Source organism: Pan troglodytes, chromosome 9, assembly GCF_028858775.2.
Source record: "Pan troglodytes isolate AG18354 chromosome 9, NHGRI_mPanTro3-v2.0_pri, whole genome shotgun sequence".
NCBI classification, from domain to species: Eukaryota; Metazoa; Chordata; class Mammalia; order Primates; family Hominidae; genus Pan; species Pan troglodytes.
In genome coordinates, this window is record NC_072407.2 from 130,683,908 (window position 1) to 130,706,099 (window position 22,192).

General features: G+C 48.2%; 1 protein-coding gene across 5 annotated transcripts in view; it reads left to right on the forward strand.

The window, feature by feature from the left end:
- The window catches only part of FLI1 (Fli-1 proto-oncogene, ETS transcription factor), a 119,695-nt gene that overhangs the window by 58,190 nt on the left and 39,313 nt on the right, over nucleotides 1–22,192 (forward strand). For 4 of the 5 annotated variants that reach the window (XM_016922259.3, XM_016922257.4, XM_016922258.3 and 1 more), the window contains exons 2-4: nucleotides 7,275–7,486; nucleotides 17,267–17,421; nucleotides 21,914–22,117. In XM_016922259.3, coding sequence (XP_016777748.1) covers nucleotides 7,356–7,486; nucleotides 17,267–17,421; nucleotides 21,914–22,117 — 490 coding nt within the window. In that variant the 5' untranslated portion in view covers nucleotides 7,275–7,355. Of the gene's footprint in view, nucleotides 1–7,274; nucleotides 7,487–13,128; nucleotides 13,978–14,086; nucleotides 14,191–14,836; nucleotides 14,918–15,592; nucleotides 17,422–21,913; nucleotides 22,118–22,192 lie in introns of those variants that run through there. The other variant, XM_063784606.1, reaches the window with a different exon arrangement.

Sequence of the window (22,192 nt, forward strand, 5' to 3'; positions counted from 1 at the left end):
GAAGACACATTTGTGAGTATAACAAGAAAAGATGCATATAGGCACACATATGTGACAAATTCCAAAATAAGTGAAGTTTTTAAATTCGTGAATGCACAGATGTACCCACGCCATTCTTCTGATATTCACTGAGTATGTGGTGTACGAACAACAGTATACATAGGTGCTAGCCACCTACCATTTTCATTATCTCACAACAGATGCCTCCTCTCCTCATTCACAGGGCTATTCAGGCTATGTAACAGAGCCTTATCTATGCCACCTAGAGGCCTGGACTCAGAAACCAGAGACAGGCAGAGGACTGAGCCTGCAATGGAATGACACCCATGGTTTTAAAGGAAGAGTGGACACGCAGATTAGTGAAATCGGCTCTGTTCTCTAGGAGCCCATGGGATTTGCATTTCAGGCTCTATCATCACCAAATCTACTTAGTAGTAGTTTAGGCAACTAATCTTTTAAACAATCAACATGCGGAGAAGTAGGTATCGCTCTGGCTTTCTCTGAACTCCCTCTTGACCCATCTCTAACCCAATGGTTCTCATGCCATTTCTCAGCATTGGCCTTCATTAAAATTTTTTTTTAACTTTTTTTTTTTTTTGAGACACTGTCTTACTCTGTTGCCCAGGATGGATGGTACGATCATGGCTCACTGCAGCCTCCACCTCCTGGGCTCAGGTGATCCTCTCACCTCAGTTTTCCAAGTAGCTAGGACCACAGACACACCACCACACCTTTTTTTTATTTTTTATTTTTATTTATTTATTTTTTTGAGACGGAGTCTCGCTCTGTCGCCCAGGCTGAAGTGCAGTGGTGTGATCTCGGCTCACTGCAAGCTCCACCTCCCGGGTTCACGCCATTCTCCCACCTCAGCCTCCCAAGTAGCTGGGACTACAGACACCCACCACCACGCCTGGTTAATTTTTTGTATTTTTTAGTAGAGACAGGGTTTCACCATGTTAGCCAGGATGGTCTTGATCTCTTGACCTCGTGATCCACCCACCTCAGCCTCCCAAAGTGCTGGGATTACAGGCATTTTTTTTTTTTTTTTTTTTTTTTTTTGTAGAGAAAGAGTTACGCCATGTTACCTAGGCTGGTCTTGAATGCCTAGGCTCAAGCATTCCACCCGGTTCAGCCTCCCAAAGTGCTGGGATTATGGGCATGAGCCATTGTGCCCAGCTTTTTAAACAATTTTTTTCTTTTTTTTCTTTGGAGACAGAGGCTCACTCTATTGCCCAAGCCAGAGTGCTGTGCCGCTACCTCAGCTCACAGCAAGCTCCGCCTCCTGGGTTCAATTGATTCTCTTGCCTCAGCCTCCTGAGTAGCTGGGATTATAGGCACCCACCACCACACCTGGCTAAGTTTTGTATTTTTAGTAGAAACAGGGTTTCATTATGTTGGCCAGGCTGTTCTCAACCTCCTGGCCTCAGATGATCTTCCCGCCTCAGCCTTCCAAAATGCTGGGATTACAGGCATGAGCCACCATGCCTGGCCACATTTTTAAGTATTTACTTTGTCCCAAGAACTTCAGGTGCTTGATTTAGGTACTTTACTCATATTATCTCATTTTATCTTTATCCAGAATTACCAGATCAGGTACTGATATTATCCCCAACCTACAGATGAGGAAATGAAGTTCTTGGAAATTGTACTAGATGCGTAATGAGCAGCAGGTGAAGCTTGGATAGAATCTCAAATCTCTCTGACTCAAGATTTATGCTCTAAGTTACAATAAACACCGGAGTTACACTTACAGAGCTTATGGTCTAATTGAGAGGACAGAAAATTCACAAGAAAGAACCTGTGAAGAGTAGTGGTTATGTGCTTAGGCTGCAGACCTGAATTTGGATCCCACATCACACTAACTTTCTGTGTGCCTGAGCAAGTTATTTCACTTTTCTGAATTTCCATTTTCTCATCTGAAAAAATAGAATACATCCCTCATAGAATTGCCAGGAGGATTAAATGAGGTTACTCATGTAAACAGTGTTTTGTGTTTAATAAGTGCTGTGATTATTACCACTTTTATCTGTTTTCTGTAACGACGACAGAGGGTGTATTATATCATGTACTAAAGGCACCTTGCCCAAACTGGAGGAGAAAAAGTATCCCACCGGTTCAAGTGCATTACTGGTAGCGGGCCCCAGCTGGATCCAGGACCAGGAGGGGGTCGTGGAAAGCAAGCATTTCTATCGGCAAATGTGAGTGATCTGCTGTAGCTCAGATGCCACCCCAAGCAGCTTGCCTTGCCAGAGGTCTCTGGTAAAGGGGCATCATTGGGTACAAATGTGCTGGGGCACTTCCCTGCCTGGAACAAGGGACCCTATGCCACCCTCTGGATCTAGGACTCAGTGGCTCTGGACCCACAGACCCAGCCTTTCCAGCATTCTGCAAAGGAAAGTGCTTCTCAGAAGCCAATGACTAAGCCAGCCCAGGGGTTCCTTTTACAGAGACAATTGTTGGGTCAAGAAGGAACCCCAGAGCTGAGCCCCACATAGGGCTAGGAGCCCACGCCTCCTGTCTTTCTCACTTGGAAGTCAATTTTACATAGCATGGTCTAAAGCCTCATGGACCCCACAAGTCTTTTAAATAATAACTAACTTCTCTTCCCTTGAATAAAATAATCAGCAACAATAGGAGAAGCAAAGTCATGAGAAACGGAAGGAATGTAGTCCCTCTGAGGATGGCTGGTGAATTTGCATGCTGGTGTTCTTCCTACACCCAGCCTATCACCTCAGTTAAGTACTTATTGATGATTTATCCGTGGAAAGTTCTTGAACGCTAGCAACATGCTCATTTCTGTAAAGAGCTTGAAGTACAAGGAAGAGTTTTAAGTTTAAACTTTAAAAAGTTTTAAGAGTTTAAGTAAAGAGCTTTATAAGACACACATGAAGTAGCAACAGCTCCTCATGTGTAACAAGCTGCAAATAAGTGAAATTTCTGCCAGCTCAGCAGCTCCTCGCCTGCAGACAGCAGCAGCCACATCAAGTTGCCCAGACTCATTCCTCTTGTTTGCCTCCTCCATCCCTACTCTGGTCTTCCCAGAGCAATTTGGAGAGGGCTCCCTACTACCAGTGGCATCATAAAAATGACAGTGTACTTGCCAAGGGCATGGTCTTGGGGTGCTCCTAAAGCTGTTGAACTGCAAAAAGGGGTGCCATTTATTTGCAGAAGCCACAAGAATGCTCTCCTCCCCAACTCTGCTCTTTCACTTGGGTCTCAAATCAGCTTGTCTGGGGCCTTATCTCCCCAAATCTTTTATTCCACTTAGGGGCCCTCACCTCCCTTCCCTTGCCCATATTGGCTTTTCAAATTCAGCCCAGTGAGCCAGACAGGGAACTCTTCTCCTTCGTCTTCTCTCTCTTCACAGCCCCCATGATCTATCTCTTCTTTTCTCTACATTGTAATGGAAAAAAAGCTTTTTGTCTAGCCATGATTGCAAATAGAAGGGGGATGTGTGTGTGTGTTTGTGTGTGTGTGTGTGCACGCATGCATACCCAAAGCAGTATTCTCACGAGCTGTTAACAGCTCAAAGGAGTCATAGGTCATCATCAGAAAGGTTTCATGGAAACAGGAAGCTCTCAGGAAGATCTCACTTACCTTACACAATGGCAAAGATAATTGTGCATCAGGGTGAAAGAGTAAAGAAAGGTTACTTGCAGCAAAAGGAACCACAAAATTAAGGCACAGAAGCATACCTGAGTAGGGCTTGTCTAGTGGAGCAGTGAGAATAGTTAGAATTGGACACAAGTTGCAGCAAGAGGAAGTTGTGCAATGTAAGTGTGGCAGGTGGGACAAAGATGACCTTTGGAAGACAAGTGGCTGAGAAGAGATTTGCTGTGGTCCATCTCTAGGGAGCTCTCTGAGGTTTTTGAGCAGATTGTGGCAGGATGACAGCAGTATTCACAATTTGCAAAGGAGCTGGATCCAGCCAGGGAGCGCACAAGGTGTACTGAATGAGGGAAGAGCATGTCAGTGGGTCGTCAGGGAGGGAAGAGTCTCAGAGAGAAATGCCCAGACTGGACAGAAGTGTGAGGCATTCCTGGTGAACCGGGACGCTCTCCTCCTACAACGTTGCCACTTGATTGGAGTTTCCTTGATTGTGAACTACATTCTTAAGGAAACTTCTATTCCAAAATGAGTTCAAACTGGTTTTGTGCCCTTTCTACACCTACACTCTATCTCATCACTTGTTTTTTTCTAGCTGTGTACCACTCACTTCCTTAAGAAGTCTCTCCTGGGTCTGCCTCCAGAACCGCTGGCTTTGTGTTCTCTGTGTATTCTCTTTGCTGTGAGTCTTGATTTTGCCGTCTGCATGTCCCCTTGGTCAGGACAATCCTGTGTTCCCTGTTGCCTGGTCCACCCTCCTTAGGATAATGATGGGAGGAACTTTTTGCCCATCTATGGAGCATCACTGTGCCCAGCCCTGCCTCCCGGGCTTCTTTGCCTCTGATATTCCGTCATCTTCTCCCCCAACCTAGAAGAGGGAAGGGAAAGAAATTATTTTACTGGAAACTCCAAGGTTCATGAATGATAAACTAAGAACGTAAGCCATTCTCTACAGCAGAAGATGCTACCTGATTCCTGAAATGTCATCTGTTTTTGTAGCAGGACTGTGGTACCTGTTCTTCACTCTTATCACCAAAAGACACTTAGGGGTCATAGGTGGTAATGTGTCCTCTGCTTCCAGTGCAGAGCTCAAGGAATTTCATGGAGTCAGGGACAGCTGTCTGAAAGGTTGAAATGTCACCCTTTTCAGCTCAGAACCATAATTCCTTGAGCCCAGATAACAGTTCAAAATTTAGGATATGAAGCCAAAGCTGAACTCTAGCTGAAATCACGAGTGGATATAATAACCAAGAAACAAATGGTTCTGACAAGCACAGCTTTACTCTGAGCATGACTCAAGGACATCTGGTAGAAAATGAAGAAGGATCCCAGCAGATGTTAGGTCTAGGGAGATCCCCTCGGTTGGGGGATGTGTTTTAATATTGTGTGGGCAACTCTGCTTTGAATGTATGTCTGGAGGCACCTACACCATCCAAAGCCTTCTGGTGCAAAAGCAGGACTCCTAGAGTATATTCCAGTATTTTTTCCCTGATCCCAGCTGAAAACAGCCATAGAAGAGCCTCCCTTTTTGAATTATGGCTGTCTGTCTGCTGGGGTGGAGAATGGCCCTGGGAGACAAGAGACAGCCCATGGAGCAGGTTGTAATTCTACAGGCATATGAAGAGCATTCATTCTGAAGAAGACATTCAATTCAGGAATGTGAATTACACAAGGAAGGTAGACAAATCCCAGCTTTAACAAGTGCTGTTCACCTATCACTACATTTTCAAGTAAAGGTGGTGTATCCATTTGCTAGGGTTTCCATAACAACATACCAGGGCTGAGTGGCTTAAGCAAAAGAAATTTATTTGCTCAGAGTTCTGGAGACTGGAAGTCCAAGATCAGGGTGCCAGCAGGGTTGGTTTTCCTCAGAGGCCTCTCTCCTTGGCTTGCCAATGACTGCTGTGTCCTCACATGGCAGCCCCTCTGTGCACACACTCCCCTGGGAGCTCTCTGTGTGTCCAAATTCCCTCTTCTTATAAGAACACCAGTCATATTGGATTAGAACCCACCCTATCAGCCTCATTTCACCTTACCTCCTTAAAGGTCCTATCTCCAAATACAATCACATTCTGAGTACTGCGGGTAAGGGCTTCAGCATATGAATTTTGTGAGGACACAAGGCAGCCCCTAACAGGTGGCCTAAGAGAATCTTTGTTTGAATGCTAATAATTATGATACCTAACATGTTCTGAGTGTGACTCACTATGTGCCAGAGACTTCTAATACTTTGCATGTATTATCACAACTATTATCACAATTATAGATTATATAATTATTGATTATATAGATTATAGATCAATTATAGATAACTACCATCTTCTCTGAAGACTTACTTTGGTGTAATTATATGACTGTAGTGAACACTATGCCCTGGTCCCTGACCTTGGATGCCTGTGATTCGATGAGACATGGAATAATGGGAGACTCTTACCCTCATGTTTTGATTGGTAGCAGATCTCCGGAATGTGCAAAGTTTTTTAGTTGTCGTTGTTGTTGTTGTTTTGAGACTGTCGCCCAGGCTGAATGCAATGGCACGATCACGGCTCACTGCAGCCTCTACTTCCGGGGCTCAAGTGATCCTCCCACCTCAGCCTCCCAAGTAGCTGGGCACATGCCACCATATCTAGCTAATTTTTTCTTTCTTTCTTTCTTTCTTTTCTTTCTTTCTTTCTGTTTTTGTAGAAACAGAGTTTTGCCACATTGCCCAGGCTAGTTTAGAACTCCTGGACTCAATAGATTCTCCCACCTCAGCCTCCCAAAATGCTGGGATTACAGGCATGAGCCACCATGCCTGGCCAAGGCTTCTTTTCTTAATCCATGATCTCCCAAAGTCACACCCAAGTCAGTGATGGGATAATATGAGTGGGAGGACCCAACAACCTCTTTTGGAGGGTCTTGCCCTGACTGGCACTTCACGTGTCTGAGGTTCCTCTTTCGTCCTTTGGCTGGCTGAGTCATCAACATTGAGATCTACAGGATGCACCAGCACCTCCTAGAGGGCCCTCAGCAAACCACTGAGCATTTCTTACAAGCTACACCCCCATACCAGATCTTCTCATTTAATCCACCTATCGACTCTGTGCTAAAACTATTTTTATCCCTGTTACAAATAAGGAAACTGAAATTGGCCTGGCCACAGCCATGGGCCCCACCCTTCCCTTGTGTGACCTTGAGCAGCACACCTAGCCTCTCTGGGTGGATCTCACTGGCCTTGCCTGGAAAATAAATGCTGGATCTCATCTCCCCTTCATTGCTGATGACTCCACTCAGCTCATAAGAGGCATTTCTGCTTATGCCTGGAAAAATCTAGCATTCACACACCACCACAATACTATATTCCATGCCAAGTCACCACTATTCTTGGCCTCCCTATCCCCACCCTCCTTTTTGGGGGTCCCAGACTACAGAACCAATAAACAAACCCACTTTCATGATTCCTCCATCCCCACTCCACTGCCCAAAGTCCCTCCTCACCCAGGTAACCTGCAAACACCCATCTGGTTTGCATAAGGGCAAACCTGCCCCCTGGAGTGTGAGTCAAACAGGAACTTCCAGACAAGCTGTCCTGGGGCAGCCCTGGGCCACCTTGCCAGCTCAAAGCAAGAGTGTCACTTGCTTGGGTGAAGAGTGACACTGGGCTTTCTGTCTCTTCTCTGGCCCTGCAGGAGGCTCTGTCGGTGGTGAGCGACGACCAGTCCCTCTTTGACTCAGCGTACGGAGCGGCAGCCCATCTCCCCAAGGCCGACATGACTGCCTCGGGGAGTCCTGACTACGGGCAGCCCCACAAGATCAACCCCCTCCCACCACAGCAGGAGTGGATCAATCAGCCAGTGAGGGTCAATGTCAAGCGGGAGTATGACCACATGAATGGATCCAGGTAAGCTCACCAGGCCTGTGCAGGATTGGGGGAAGGCACAAAGTCACCAGATCTACAGCAGGTGGCTTCTGGCACTTAAGGTTTTTGCAGCAGATGGGGCTCTAGAGCTGGGCCAGGAAGCCTGTGTCAGTCCCTAGAGAGCTAAGGCAGAGAGGGCCACAGACTGATGATGGGGTGGAGTAGGGCTAGGAAGCCCCCCTGGCTCTCTGGGGCCCATGAAGCCCTCAGAGGCCAGGTAGGAGTCACGCCCCAAGCGCCTATGCAGACACTCATGGAACACTTATTTCTTGTTAATCCCAGGCCCAGGTCCAGTCCTCTTGGGGACAGCTTAGCAATAAGCTACTCTTCCCTGTCCTGTTGAAGATACTTAACCCCTCTGGGCAGGTCTCAGCAGAGCAAAGGTGACCAAACCATTCTTTAGTAAGAGTGGAGAAGGGATGAGGAAGGTGTCTACCTTCCTGTGGGGGCTCACTGTGTCTGGGAGGGGGCAGGCGCCTGGAAGGTGTGCATGAAGTGGGTACAATACTGGGTCAGTTTGGGCTTTGCTTGTAGAAATGGAGACAGGAGGGTCCAGGGAGAGAAAATCACAGGGTCATGGAAGAGGACAGTGGACAGGCGGCCTCAGTTTTGCGTCCTGCCTCTGCCCCTTGGGCAAGTCATCGAAACCCCTCAGAGCACCAGCTTTCTCCCTTCTCAAACAGGACTGGGATATTTACTTCCTTATGGTCCTTACTCTAGCGTTACTCTGATGCCTCAGGGAAAGGACCTGGGATGGTGCCTGAGACGCGTTAGGAAAGTGCTCTATAGTGACAGTGATTGTTATGAGCAAAGACTTGAAAGACAGAGAACATCAGTCTTATTCACAAAATATCAGATAATCTACTGGGCCAAAGGCACAAAGAGATGAAAATAAAAAGCAACAGAGGGCCCTGAATGGCAGGCTGAAAACATGTGCCATTTATTCCACAGCCAGAGGCTGACTTTGAGCACCGATGTGACATTTAACCCAGAGGCTGACTTTGAGCACAGACGTGACATTTAACCTCATCAGAGCAATGACTTAAGACTAGCGAGCTGACAGTCCTTGCGCACAGACGGTAGGATGGGAGAGTCAGAAAGACAAGTGAAGAAGTTAGTAAAATATCCCAGATAGGAAATAATGAAGTTCTGAACTAAGTGATGATAGTGATTATGGAAAGTGAAAAGGACAGATACATAAGGGCAATAGCAAAGAGATGATTAACAGGGCTTAGGTGAGTAAAGTGTGAATGAAGGGGGTACATGACAGGAAAGAATCAAAGGCGACTAAAGCCTGCACATTTTAAAGGCTGGTGCTGTGAGCAGCCGCAGAAAGGTGGCACAGGAAATGCTTTAGGATGGGATGTCAATGTTCTCTTTGAGATTCCTTGTGAGCAATGGGTAGAACATCCAGATAAAAATGTCTACTAGGCTTTGGGAACTGAAGCTCAGATAATCTTTCAGGCCTGGAATTTACGTTTGGGCATCATCTCTAAGGAGTCTGAACTGTGAAAGTGGATGAGGTCACTGAGGAAACTAGTCTAGATTGAAGAGAGAGAAGGGAATGAGCATGGTTGGGAGGGAGAACTCCTCCAGAGCAGCTCATGGCCTCAGACCTGCCTGTGGGAACTCCCAGGCCTACCACATTTCAACCCCACTAACCAAAACCAGTGACTGGGATCTCAGCCACCTTTCCAGATCCCAGGATTTCAGGAAGGCTCAGAGGTTCCGAGCCTGCAGCCCCTCAGATGAATCTCTCTCCAGAGGTAATTCTGATGGTGCCGGAGCTCCTAACAGTCGAAGGACATGGTGTGTTGAACGTTTTCCCATATTATCTTACCACTTGTTCCTCACCACTATACTAAGAAGTAGTTACTGTAACTTCACTGTTATACAGGAAGGCAAGCGGGGCTTTCAGGGGACAGTGCTTTGTCTAAGGATTTAAAGGAGGCAAAGTTGGAGCCCGAACCCAGGCGTTTGGTTCCAGCCCCATGTGCCATCTGTTAGGCACCTTTCTGCTCCCTCTGCTTGTGTGTCATGCTTTTGCACCACCACCTCATTCCTGCCAATGCCCACCTGGTGGGGAGGCCTATTCTACGATGCCTCCTAAATGGGGCCCTTCCCCAAGGAGCTCCCAATGCTTGTTGAAGATCCAGATCCCACTGGTGGAGATTCCTTTTTTTTTTTTTTTTTTTTTGAGATGGAGTCTCACTCTGTTGCCCAGGCTGGAGTGCAATGGTACAGTCTTGGCTCACTACAACCTCTGCCTCCCAGGTTCAAGCAATTCTCTTGCCTCAGCCTCCTGAGTATCTGGGATTACAAGCACATGGCACCACACCTGGCAAGTTTTTGTATTTTTAGTAGAGACGGGGTTTTACTATGTTGGCCCGGCTGGTCTTCAACTCCTGACCTCATGATCCGCCTGCCTCGGCCTCCCAAAGTGCTGGGATTACAGGCGTGAGCCACCACACCCAGCTTTGTTGGAGATTCTCTGGCCTGTTGTAACCTGAATCTGCCTACTCCTTACCTCCACTGCCCCTGCCTGGTGCAAGCCAGCAGCACCTCTCCTAGGCTTCTGCGGGGGCATCCTGCTCTCCCCACTTCCTCCTGCCTTCCTGAAGTCTATTCTCCGGACAGCAAGCAGCCAGAGCCATGCTTTCCTCGTTTGTAACCCTCTTGCTCAAAACTCTTCAATGGCTTATGACAAAATGCAAAGCCCTTAGCGTGGCCCCACCATCCCTCCGACATCCGCTCTACTGCCCCCTCCCTCCCACTTCTTCCCTCCGCGCCAGCCTCATATGACTCTAGCTGCTGCTCCTAGACCCCCAGGCACCCTCCTGCCTCAGAATCTCTTCCCCTGAGCTCCTTCATTCTGGAACATTCCTACTCCATCTGGTCATATGACTCTCTCCCTCACGAGTTTTGGGTTTCTCTACCTGAACCTCACCTTTTCAGAGGCCTCCCCTGGCCACCTGATCGAAACCAGCGCCTCCTCACTCTTTACCCTGCTTAGAGTGTCTGTCCTAGTTCTTATCACCTCCCTCACTGACACGTGGGCAGGGCCTGAAACGGTAGGTGCTCAATAAATTGTCGTCAAATAAATAACTGAATGAACACATGGCTGAGCAGACTCAAAAGAGAAGGTGCTTGTTTAAGGTTAGGACGCAGATCCAGGTCTGCTGACTCAGCCCCTTCAATGCTGAGCCTGAGCTGATGCATGGGCTTCTGAGTTCCATCTTCATGCTCAATGGAGACCCATGGGTATTTGTGTCTCTGGTGGGAAGGAAGTATGCTGCTCACCACTCCCTCCCCTGCTCTCAGAGAATCCTCAAGCACTTCAGGATACTGATCCTGTGCAAAGACGGTCCCCCAAGGAAATTGATTTTCGGAACCCACTTGCCAGCTCATACCTGGCTCCAGTCACACCAAAAGCCAGCTGGAGAGGGCCTGTGTGAATATTCCAGTGAACAGACGGGATATTTACCTGGCTTTGGCTACACAGAGCAGCAACCTCTGCTTTTGAGTTGCTTGTCTCGACCCATACCATCAGCGGGTAACAAAGTAGGTTCAGAAAGACTGATATCTTCTCACCCACCCTGGGCAAGCAGAGACAATCCTGTGGACTCTCAGAGCCAAGCAGCTTAGGCACAGCTATCGCCAGCATCCCACGAATATTCCCTAAGGGCTCACATGTAAGCTGGACTAGTGGCTAGCAGGAAGCAAGGAGTTTTAGAAAAATGTCATTGCTTACAGTGGAACCATGTCAGACCCTATCATTTAATTATGCCAAAAGCAATGACAGAATGAAATAAATGCCAGGCTCTTTAAATCTCTCATCCTGAACACTGTGCTTCTCCTATCCTCTGAGTATTATTGATAATGACAGTTCGTTACTTGCACATGATTTGATTGTTTGCAGTGGTCTAATTCGCCATAACACAAAAAGATAGGAGAGGATGTTATAATGATTCCGAACTTCAGAGGAGAAAACCAAGGCAGGGTATAAAATTTGAGATTGCTTGGCTCATGGGCTAGACCTGTGCTGTTCAATGCAGCAGCCACTAGCCACAGGTTGCTACTGAGCACTTGAAATACGGTTAGTTGAAAATTGAAATGTGCTCTAAATATAAACCACATACTGGATTTAGAAGACTTACTATGGAAAAAGTGTAAAATATCTCATTGATTATTTATTATGCTGAAACGATCATCTTTTGGCTATATTGAGTTAACATATTAATATACTTTAATATATTATTAAAATTAATTTCATCGTTTTGTTTTCTTTTAAAAATCTGGCTACTAGTAAATTTAAAATTATGTAGCTCGGCCGGGTGTGGTGGCTCACGCCTGTAATCCCAGCACTTTGGGAGGCTGAGGCGGGAGGATCACCTGAGGTCGGGAGTTCGAGACCAGCCTGGCCAACATGGTGAAACCCTGTCTCTACTGAAAATACAAAATTAGCCTGGCATGGTGGCGCATGCCTGTAATCCCACCTACTCAGGAGGCTGAGGCAGGAGAATTGCTTGAATCTGGGAGATGGAGGTTGCTGTGAGCCGAGATCACGCCACTGGACTCCGATCTGGGCAAAAAGAATGAAACACCATCTCAAAAAAAAAAAAATATATAGTTTGCACATGTGGTTCCCATTCTACTTCTATTGGACAGTGCTGGGCCATGGTGGTCTGGACTGTTCTGTGATTCACAGTGCATTTTTTTCTGCATTCCTTGACAGCATGGGCTTCTGAGTTATGTCTTCATGCTCACTGGAGACCCATTGGCATTTGTGTCTCTGGTGGGAAGGAGGTGTGTGGTGCACCTGAAGCTACCATGCCCACTTGCTTTTCACCCCAGTAGCAAACCCTCTGGCCCAGGGGCAAAGGGTCAAGTGCAGAGACTGAGGTCTGAGGATCTCAGAGACAGAGTGGCTTGCCCATGTTGAGGGAGTTTTGTGCTCTCTTTCTTCATATCTTCCTGTTGTGGTTGACTCTGTTAGGCTGGGTTGCCTTGAAACAGCATGGCCCATAGGTTCTGTGTCGCATGTAGACTTCAGCAACTTGATCCAAACTGTGGTCTGCAAATAACTCTCAGCTGCATCCTGTCTCAACCACAGGGATAGGGGAAAACATCCCATGAAGAAAAGAATATCAGTTTATAGAGGGAAATGCAAGACTTGCCTTGTGAGCCTGGCATTCAGGACTGGAGTTCAGAGCTAACCTTCCTTGAAATTCCCTGGCCTGGCCCCCAGGGTCTGGATGCCCTGGACACTAGAGACTCACATTCCACGCAGAGAAGGATCAGCTCCTGTTCCCTGGAATTTGTGCCTCTCTGGCTGCGAGGCCCCTTTCTAAACTCTTGTGTTCTCAACCTTGCAGTATGAGACATGTCACACGTAACCTGGGTGGGGAGGCATACACAGGATCCTGGAAAAGTTAGCAGCATCTACTGTGTATGGGGATGAAAACAGCTAGTGGATTAGGGCGGTGGCTTTATCATGAGTGATGCTTTTTCTTTTCTTGGAATTTGCTTTTAAGTTATTGCATCTCCTTTTCAAAAACAAAAAAGTCACATCTATGTCCTACAGACTTCCTAAAGGCAATACAGATTGTTTAATTTTTGCACAGGGTGCATACTACGCAGGAGTTACACGCCGCGGGTCCTAATGCAGCCATGTGACTTAGGCAGCCCTCGAGGCCTCACTTTGGCCATGTGAACATCAGGTATCCTTTGACAGTGAGCCTGGGCTCAGATGTGCGGGTCTGATGATATACCCAAGTTCAGTTGCTCTGAGTTGACTAGGAAGGTAGAGAAGATCTTTGTACAGCCTAAAGAGGTAATCTTCAGGAGAAGTCTTTGAAATCTCCCTTCATCCAAACACCCAAGATCTTACACCTTGTTTTAAATTGCCTAACAGATTGCAAAGCTTTTTTGGAAACCAGTAGCAATGTTCACAGAACACACACAAACAGAACTCGAGGAGTAAAGAGCTATGTCCAATGGTGGAAATGAAGGACAAGGGCTACCCTACCCTCGGCAGCTTTGCTGTGGCCTCTGTTGCCCTGAGATGGAGATGTGCTGAGTTATTACACCCTTGGGGCCACCGCCACCTCCCTGCTCTATTGTGGCAGCCCCAGGCTCTCTTGTCACCTGTCCCAGTGCTATCAGCTGCCAGTGGGCCCCAGCCCCATGCTAGCTGTAAGTGCAGGTCTTAATACAAATTAGCAGCAGTGCAGGCAAGCTGAATGGCAAAACCTCGTCCCGCACTCCCCCTCCCTCTTGTTTTCATCAAGCCCTCTTCACAGGCGCCAGCTGCCTTATTAAAGAGCAGCCTTTTATGCTGGGCTTCACCTGTACCCACCCTGAGCGGCAGCCGTGGAGCCCCATGGCCGCACGCAGGGCTTGCGCTGGCTGGAGGAGGCACGGTGCTTGGGAGCTGCAAGAATGGAGGGAGGACTGGCAGGCGAGCGGGCGAGGTATGGCTTTCCTTCTTTCTCTCCCTGAGCAGTGGGAGGAGGGCCAGCTGGGCAAGTGTGGGGAACCAGGATGGTGCCAGCCCTTCTCCCTAAGGACACCCGCCTGCAGGTCCTAGTGCAGAAGCCTGGGACCGAGGACAGGGCCATTTTCCAGTGGAGAAACACCCTGGCGGGCGAGCGGCCAAACCGATCACCTGTCCAGCTGGAGAGCAGGTGTGTGCACAGGGCCGGGGGAGGGAGAGAGGAGGAGGGAAGCGGAACTGGGAGAACTTCTATGGGTCAGTGAATGAGGAGGTTCTGCCCAGGGAATGAGTGGCCGCGGCCACCCCAGCAAGAGAGCCCCCTCCTCCTCTGCGTCCACTTTCCCTTCGTCTAGGTGCCCGTGGCTCCTCTCCTTACAAGGTCATGTGTTAGGCAGGTTTGGGGAAATGTTTCTATCAGCTTTTCACATTTATTTTCCTCCAACCCTGGCACCTGGGACCAGCCCTGCCACCTGTGCCTACCGTACATGGCCATAACCATAAAGGCTCACTCCATTTCAGTGAGTCCTGAGGTGCTGACTTCTCTGCACAGCAAGAGGTCAGTTTTTAACTCAGAAATCCCCAGGGGCCCGGCTGATGTGGAAAAGAATTTTTCCAAATATCGTATCCCCACCGTCCACAAAGGGGAGGAGCCCGGGGAGTGTGCCCTCCTGTCCCACCATCCTGCCCCCTGCTGTAGTTCTCCTTTCTGAGAGACCCCTGCCCATACCCTATGCCCTCTTGCTCTGGGGGTCCTCCAAGGGAAGAGCGTGCAGTGTGGAGCCCACCTCTCCCACAGAGGCCGCCTGCCAATGAAAACCTTGCTCACTTGGTTGCAGGCCAACTTAATCCTTCAAACTTCTGCAGCACTTGGACTGTTTCACAACTGACAAGGATGCAGGGAAAGGCTGCCAGACCATGTGCGTGAGTGTGTGTGTATGCGCGTGTGTGTGTAATGTGTATGCATGTGCACTGTGTTTGCATGTGTGTGCATGTATTGAATGTGTGTGCAGATGAAGTGTACGTGCATGTGTGTGCATGTTCTCTGTGTTGAAATGTGTGCTTCCATGTGGGTGAAGTATGCGTGTTCCATGTTGGAATGTGTACAGTGCATGTCTGTGCATGTGTGTTGAAGTGTGTCCATGCATGGGAGTAAGCATGTGTGTGCACATGTGTTCTCTGTTGAAGTATGTGCATGCATGTGGGTGAAGTATTGTGCACATGTGTTCTGTGTTGGAGTGTGTGTGCACATGTGCATGCATGTGTGTGAGTGTGTGCCTGCAGTTAGCCCCAGGGCGGGTGAGGGGACCCAGTGCACTCGGGCCAGAGCTCAGCTCAGACGCAGGCACCAGGGTCTGACTGGGACTGCTTCATCTCAGGCCAGGTCCTTCCGCAGCAGAAGCCAAAGGGCCAAACACTAGTGAAAAGCCCTGATGTGCTACTGCCTCCCCTCCCCTGCCATGGGGACGTTAAACCTTCAGCAATCTGGGACTCTGACGGCTGGGTTTTGGTTCTCTGCCTGGAAAAACAGTAGGCGAATAGTAAAACCTTAAATTCTAACATGTGTGAGTTATACATCTTATTTTCATTTTCAGCCCATGTTTCCCTCTGTAAGACATCAGGAAAAAATTACCGTCTGACTTCTAATATCTCAGTGGAGCATTTATCTCCCAGCTATGATAAGTGATCTTCAATATTTTTTTCCTTTCAGATTAAGAAACAAATTCATTTAATTTTCTTTATTGAATGTGCTCAGGCCTCCCCGCCCTGCCTGGGTCTCAGGAAGCCCTGGGCTGATCTCCCTTCTCCTGGGTTAGTGACTGCCGTCCCTGCTTGTGGGATGGGTGGGTCCCTATCTGGTACGGCCCTGCTCCTCAAGGCCTCGCTGTGGTCCATTCCTGCCCCTGGCAGGGGATGGAGGACAGTGGCCAGGCCTTTGGAACGTCCGGAGAGGTTATGCGGCCTAGAGTTGGAAGGCTGTAATCTGAACCTTATCTGAACTCCTTGGTCTGAAGGCCTGGTTTGGAGCTCTTGAGAGAACTGGCTGTCTCCCAGGCTGCCAGAACCGATGCTTCCTGCTCAGTATAATGGCGGCTACAGCTTCTCCTTGGCCTTCCCATCATCTCCTTTGGTCCTGCTGCTGCTGGAGTGGCTGAGCAGCGGGCACTGGGTGTGACAGGGTGGCACCTCCCCCAAGTATGCTGGAGGTGCGTGATGCTGGGCTGGAGGGCATGCAGAGTGTGTTTGCCAGCCTGCTTCAGGGCGCCAGGTGGCCATGGGTGGGACTTCACCCCTCCAGACAGCTGCCCATCACCAGTGCTGCAAAATACCAGGTGCTAATCAAGTTCTGTAGTTCTAGGCTAAGTTGGATGATCTGCTTTCTCTCTTGTGAATGTCCATACTGCTTCCACAGTGAGCTTGGGGCCAGGGATGCAAAATGCCACAGGGCCACCACCTCTCCATCAGGTGGAAGTTCCTGGACTCCATTCCTTCTCCAAGTAGCAACCAGCTCTTTTGTATGTGTGCTTGATAGTGAAGCTTAACACAGAAGACCTGAGTCCTGTTTCCACCTTGACTAGCTGTGTGACTGAGCCAGGCAGCCCCTATCTCGATTTCATTAACCATGAAAAGGAGGTAGTAACCCTTGCTGTGCCTATCCTGGGGGCTGATTGGGAAATTCGAATACAACAGTGCATAAGAAATGCATTAAACTTATATATGGGCAATGGAAATAACTCATTGAGAAAGCATTTGCTGCTCACCTCCTGTAAGAATACTAGGGTTAAACAAAGAAAGTGATGACCATCCTCTCAAGAACTCAGCAGTCAGGGGGCGCAGGCCAAGCTGAGAATCAGACAGTGTGACAAGTCCTTATAACCAAGGCGGGCACCAAGTGCTGGGGGACTGTGGGGAAGGCGTGTCTGGGAGCATGGACTAGGTTGCCTGGCAGTGAGGCTAAAAATGTAAGCTGCAGTCAGACAGGGAGGGCTGCGATGCCACACAAAGAAGCTCAGACCTTGGTCTGAGGGCACTGAGGCGCTGCCAGCAGTTTTTACGTACTGTAATTATAGGATTGGGCTGGGATTTGAAGAAAACTCTGGTGGCAGCATGGAGGATAGAAAGAGGGCGTCATCATCATCATGACACCAAGTGTGGCCGGGCAATGGCTCCATGCTCATCATCGGAGCCCTGGGCTCATGATTCAGAGGCTGGGGCGAGCTGCCCTGTCAGTGCTGACCGCCTCTGGGCTTTGTCTCTTCTCACTTTAGGGAGTCTCCGGTGGACTGCAGCGTTAGCAAATGCAGCAAGCTGGTGGGCGGAGGCGAGTCCAACCCCATGAACTACAACAGCTATATGGACGAGAAGAATGGCCCCCCTCCTCCCAACATGACCACCAACGAGAGGAGAGTCATCGTCCCCGCAGGTAATTCGAGAACCAGGCTGCCTGGGTGCCATTCACTTCCCCACTCTCTTGGGGGGGCAGGGAGCATCTAAACCTTTATCTGACACTCTATTCCCTGTGGAATTGCAAAATGGAGAAAGCTGCATGCCAGCCGGGAGTGGTGGCTCGCGCCTGTAATCCCAGCACTTTGAGAGGCCAAGACGAGTGAATCACTTGTCAGGAGTTCAAGACCAGCCTAGCCAACGTGGTGAAACCTCATCTCTACTAAAAAAAAAAAAAATACAAAAATTAGCCAGGTGTGGTAGTGGACGCTTATATTCCCAGCTACTCAGGGGGCTGAAGCAGGAGACTCGCTTTAACCGGGAAGGCGGAGGTTGCAGGGAGCCAAGATCACACCACTGCACTCCAGCCTGGGTGATGGAATGAGACTCTGTCTCAAAAAAAAAAAAAAAAAAAAGCTGCACATTTTACCTGACTTCCTAGCTGCCCTTTAAGGCAGTATCCCAGATGTCACCTGATGTGTGGGTGCTAGAAGCCCCACCCTTAAACAGACCACATCACAGACTCTACATCAATGGCCTGGTCCTCAAGGACGGGCTGCTCAGAGAGCAGAGGCAAGGCCGCCTCCACCCAAAAGGAATCCCGTGAGCTCTGGATGTGGGCATCCCTGCCTGTGAGGAGGAGGTCAGCTGCAGAGGCCAGTCCTTCCCTCCAGGCTCGTACTTCCCGGCATCTACCAGGTTCCACCTTTCCAAAATTACAGCCAGCTCTTTCAGTTTTAAAATAGAAAGAACTATATTTAACTAATGGAGTGCCTTAACATGTGTGCCACAAGTTATGTCATTAGGTAAAAATAGCCTCTTTTTCCTAGGTGTTGGTGCTGTTGGTCCCAGAAAATAAAATCATTGTTCAGTCCTTCAGTCCATTGGCTGGACACTCCACCCCAGCTAGCACCAGCAAGCTCAGCTGCCTGCACAAGAAGGGTGTTTACAAACTGCCACGTGTAGAACTGGTGCCAGGTAGAAGGGGCAAGGATGTCCAAATCTTAAGCAAAGTGATTACAGGGCAGGGATTAAACCTGATCTTACCAAAATAACTTTACCAGAGAGGCAAAACTCCTTCCATTTGTAAAAGCATAAATGTAGTTGCCTCTGAAGTCAAAAGGTTAGACATCTCTTTGAGGTAGTCCGAAGGCATCTGCTTGTAGGTCTAAAGGCAGAAATGTTAAGGGCTGCCTCCTGCCTTGGCCCGTGGTGTTTGTTTTCCCTGGGAAGCTGCATCTCACCATATCCCTGGATTACAGCTGCCTCCCTGTGCTCTGGGCCAAATTCAAGAAGGTGTGAGCAAGAGTGAGGCAGCAGACGGGTGGGGCTTGTAGAAATTTCTCTGTACCCTTTAGGACTTAGAAATGACTCCTAAAGCAATTCTAAGTTTGCTCTTCCACAAGCATCTGACCTAACAAAGGAAGAGGAAGAATCACTTCCATTTATTGAGTGCTTTCTAGGTGCCAGGCACCACGTAAATTGCTTTATCTCCATGGCATTACTTAAAACACCTGTCACAGGAGACCAGCTAGTAATGTTTAGCCCAGGTGTATCGTCTCCCTCCTCACTGAAAGCAGACAATGAAACTGTATTAGAACTGACAGGTGGGAATCTCTTTGTACAGCCCAAAGCAAAGCTGAGCCTCACTGGGTCTTCACTCAAATGGTTTCAAACTCCCCTGCTTCAGTCAAACAGCTCCCAGCCTGGGAGGGAAAGCTTGCGGGACTGAAGGGTTTGGGGATCTGAGATTGCCTTTGAACCAACCTTTGGCACCATCTCATTTTGGTCGTCATTTTGGGGAAGGAATCTTGGAAATGGGCAGAAGTGGCCGGACTGCTATGTCGACCCTCCAAGCTTTCTTCGATCAGTGTTGAAATGCTTTCAAAAGGAATAGCAAAACATCAGGCTTGGCTGAGCCAAGTTACCTATAGCGCTGGTGGTGAAAATAAAACAAATTCATGTCAAATGATTTTCAAAGCACTTCGTGTAATGCATTTTCAGGCTATGGATTTACTTCATTATTTTAGCTCCGGCTAGATCTTTTAGGTCCTCACACATTTTGGCTTCCTCCAGGCCAGGCTGTGGATATGAGGGGAAGTCTCATTTGGGCAAGTCCACAAATCAAGGCAATAAAATATTAGTGGAATAACCGATTGAATTTATGATGGGATTTAAAGACAAGTATAAATGTGGGCCCTAGTTAATCACTAGCTCCATGTTCAGATGGGAAGAAACTAGGACTAAATCATCCAGGAAATGCATTTGGAAGAGTTTAGCATGATCCAGAGTTGAAGATTTATAATTCATTGTGCTGTAGAGGGAGAGTAATAATATTGTTGCAGAGCCCAAAGCAAGGGAGGAAATAATAAAATAAATAAAATATATGGTGTAAAATTGAATTTGAGGCCTTGGATACTAAAAGTGAGGAACTGGGAGAAGTGAAGAATGAAATAATATGCTACATAATCCAACTCTCCCGAGGATATGTTTCTCTAGAATTCTGAAAAGGTGCAAAATTATTTCCATTTGCCAATGATCCATGCCTAATTGCTTCTGGAGAGTAAAAGAGCAAGAAATGTATCTGAGAGAGAGAGAGAAAGATATACTTGTACAATGACACTTTAGAGGAGCTCCGCTTTCTGGCTTCAGAGCAGTGTAACTCACAGGTGAGGTAGAGCAGGATGGTGAGAAGAGGAAAGGGGCTTTGGGGGAACCCACCTCTTCCGCTTAGTGAAGTCCTGTAATGGTCTCTATTGGAACCCCAGCCCAGATACTTACCAGCGATGGGGCTTTGGGCAAAGGACTTAACCTTTTAAGACTCCATTTTGCATCTGTAAAATGGGGATATTAAAAGATTTCCTTGGTAAGTAAAAATAGGGCTCGCGGAGCAGGTGGCACATAGCACCCACCATCTGAGCCGTCACTGCTCACAGGGCTTTAGGTTGTTGGAATGACATTCAGCAGCAGGCTGTGACCTGTGAACCCAAACTCTCCTAACTCCTCCCCTTTGCCAGCTCCTCCACCTTCAGCACAACACAGCAGCCACTCTCGTGCATGGGCAGGGCCTGGGCACTTTGCAAAGCAGACTCGGGCCCTGCCACCCAGATTCTCACACATAAAAACCAAGGTGGAATGGAGAGTCCAAGGGCAGTTGGCGGATGCTTGTGTAAAAGTGCTGGGAAACTGGCCTCTGGCTGCCCAGCTGTGAAGCGTGAGCCTTGCTTCTTTCCCCACATCCACTCCTAGTCATTCAATCCTGGTTCCCTGCTTTGCCAGGAGCCTTCACAGACGCTGTAGAATGAGAGGGTGAGTTGGTTGAGGGGTAGCACAGATATTCCTGCCTAATAAATATGTTAAATCAAACAGGCTCATTAGAAGCCGGAGGCTAATGGCCGACTTACAATAAAATGCCGAGTCTCTCCTCCCCCAGGAAGTCTTCCTTGACTCTCCAAATTTTCACTATTCCCTTCCACTTATGAGTCCTCGAACCACCGCCACACAGTCCATTGCTTAGTAGTGGTGTGCTTGCCTACCTGTTTCATGGGAATGAGTATTTCTTGAAGGCAGGCGTCATGTAATTTTCTTCTATGATAAGGATATTTAAGGTGTTTATTGGACCCACTAACCATTGGTTGCCAAGTGAAGAGATGGGCTTCAGACTGTGATGAGTGATAAAAGAGTTCTGCCTACTGTGGAACCTGCTGGAACTCATCACTTGTGCTGAAAGTGCAACATCCCCACCACACACACACACACACACACACACACACACACACTGAGAAGGAGGAGGAGGTATCAGTGTCCTACCATAGAGATGGCCTCAGTGGTTACCTTACCTGTGTTCACTCAAGAGCTAAAATGTTCTCCCCAACGTCATCTCTCATCTTTGGGTATTTAAATATCTAAAATATGTTTTGGGGATGCCCTGGTAGAAATTTCTACACAGCTGTGCTCAAAAGGAGAAAATCTAGTTTGGGTTTCTGTTCAAGACTAACACTGCTGGGTTTTTCAACTGCACAGATGGAATTGCAGTAAAAGTCTCTCTGTTTCTTTTCTACAGCCATCTGAGGGATCCGTGTTCTTTCATGAAATCATTAATATTCTTAAAATACAGATGGTTCCCGTTTCCAGAGACATTGGTCCCGGGGTCTGTGAAATTGTGTTTATTTTCATTTTGATGCCACCATTTCTCAGGCAAAGGTTCCAACTGCTCTCCAAAACTTTAAAGAGTGCTCTGTCAGGATACGTAGCGAGGCAGCTAAGCACCTCCCTGGAGTGCTAAGTGGTTCAGGCAGCGCCAGATGCCATGGAGCCTGATGAGTGTTCTAGGGGAACCATCTGGAAGGGAGCTCTCCCAGAGAGAAAGAGAAGGGAAAGAAAGAGGGACAAGGGGTGAGGGAGGCTGCCTAGGCTCTCAGGGAGCCTCTACCTTCCTGCAGTCCTTGCTAACAACGTCTTCTCCTCTGCAGACCCCACACTGTGGACACAGGAGCATGTGAGGCAATGGCTGGAGTGGGCCATAAAGGAGTACAGCTTGATGGAGATCGACACATCCTTTTTCCAGAACATGGATGGCAAGGAACTGTGTAAAATGAACAAGGAGGACTTCCTCCGTGCCACCACCCTCTACAACACGGAAGTGCTGTTGTCACACCTCAGTTACCTCAGGGAAAGTAAGTGCCGCCCAAGCACCCAGGGCTGGGAGGAAGCTCAGCATGGAGCCAACCCAGGGAGAGGAAGTCAGTGCT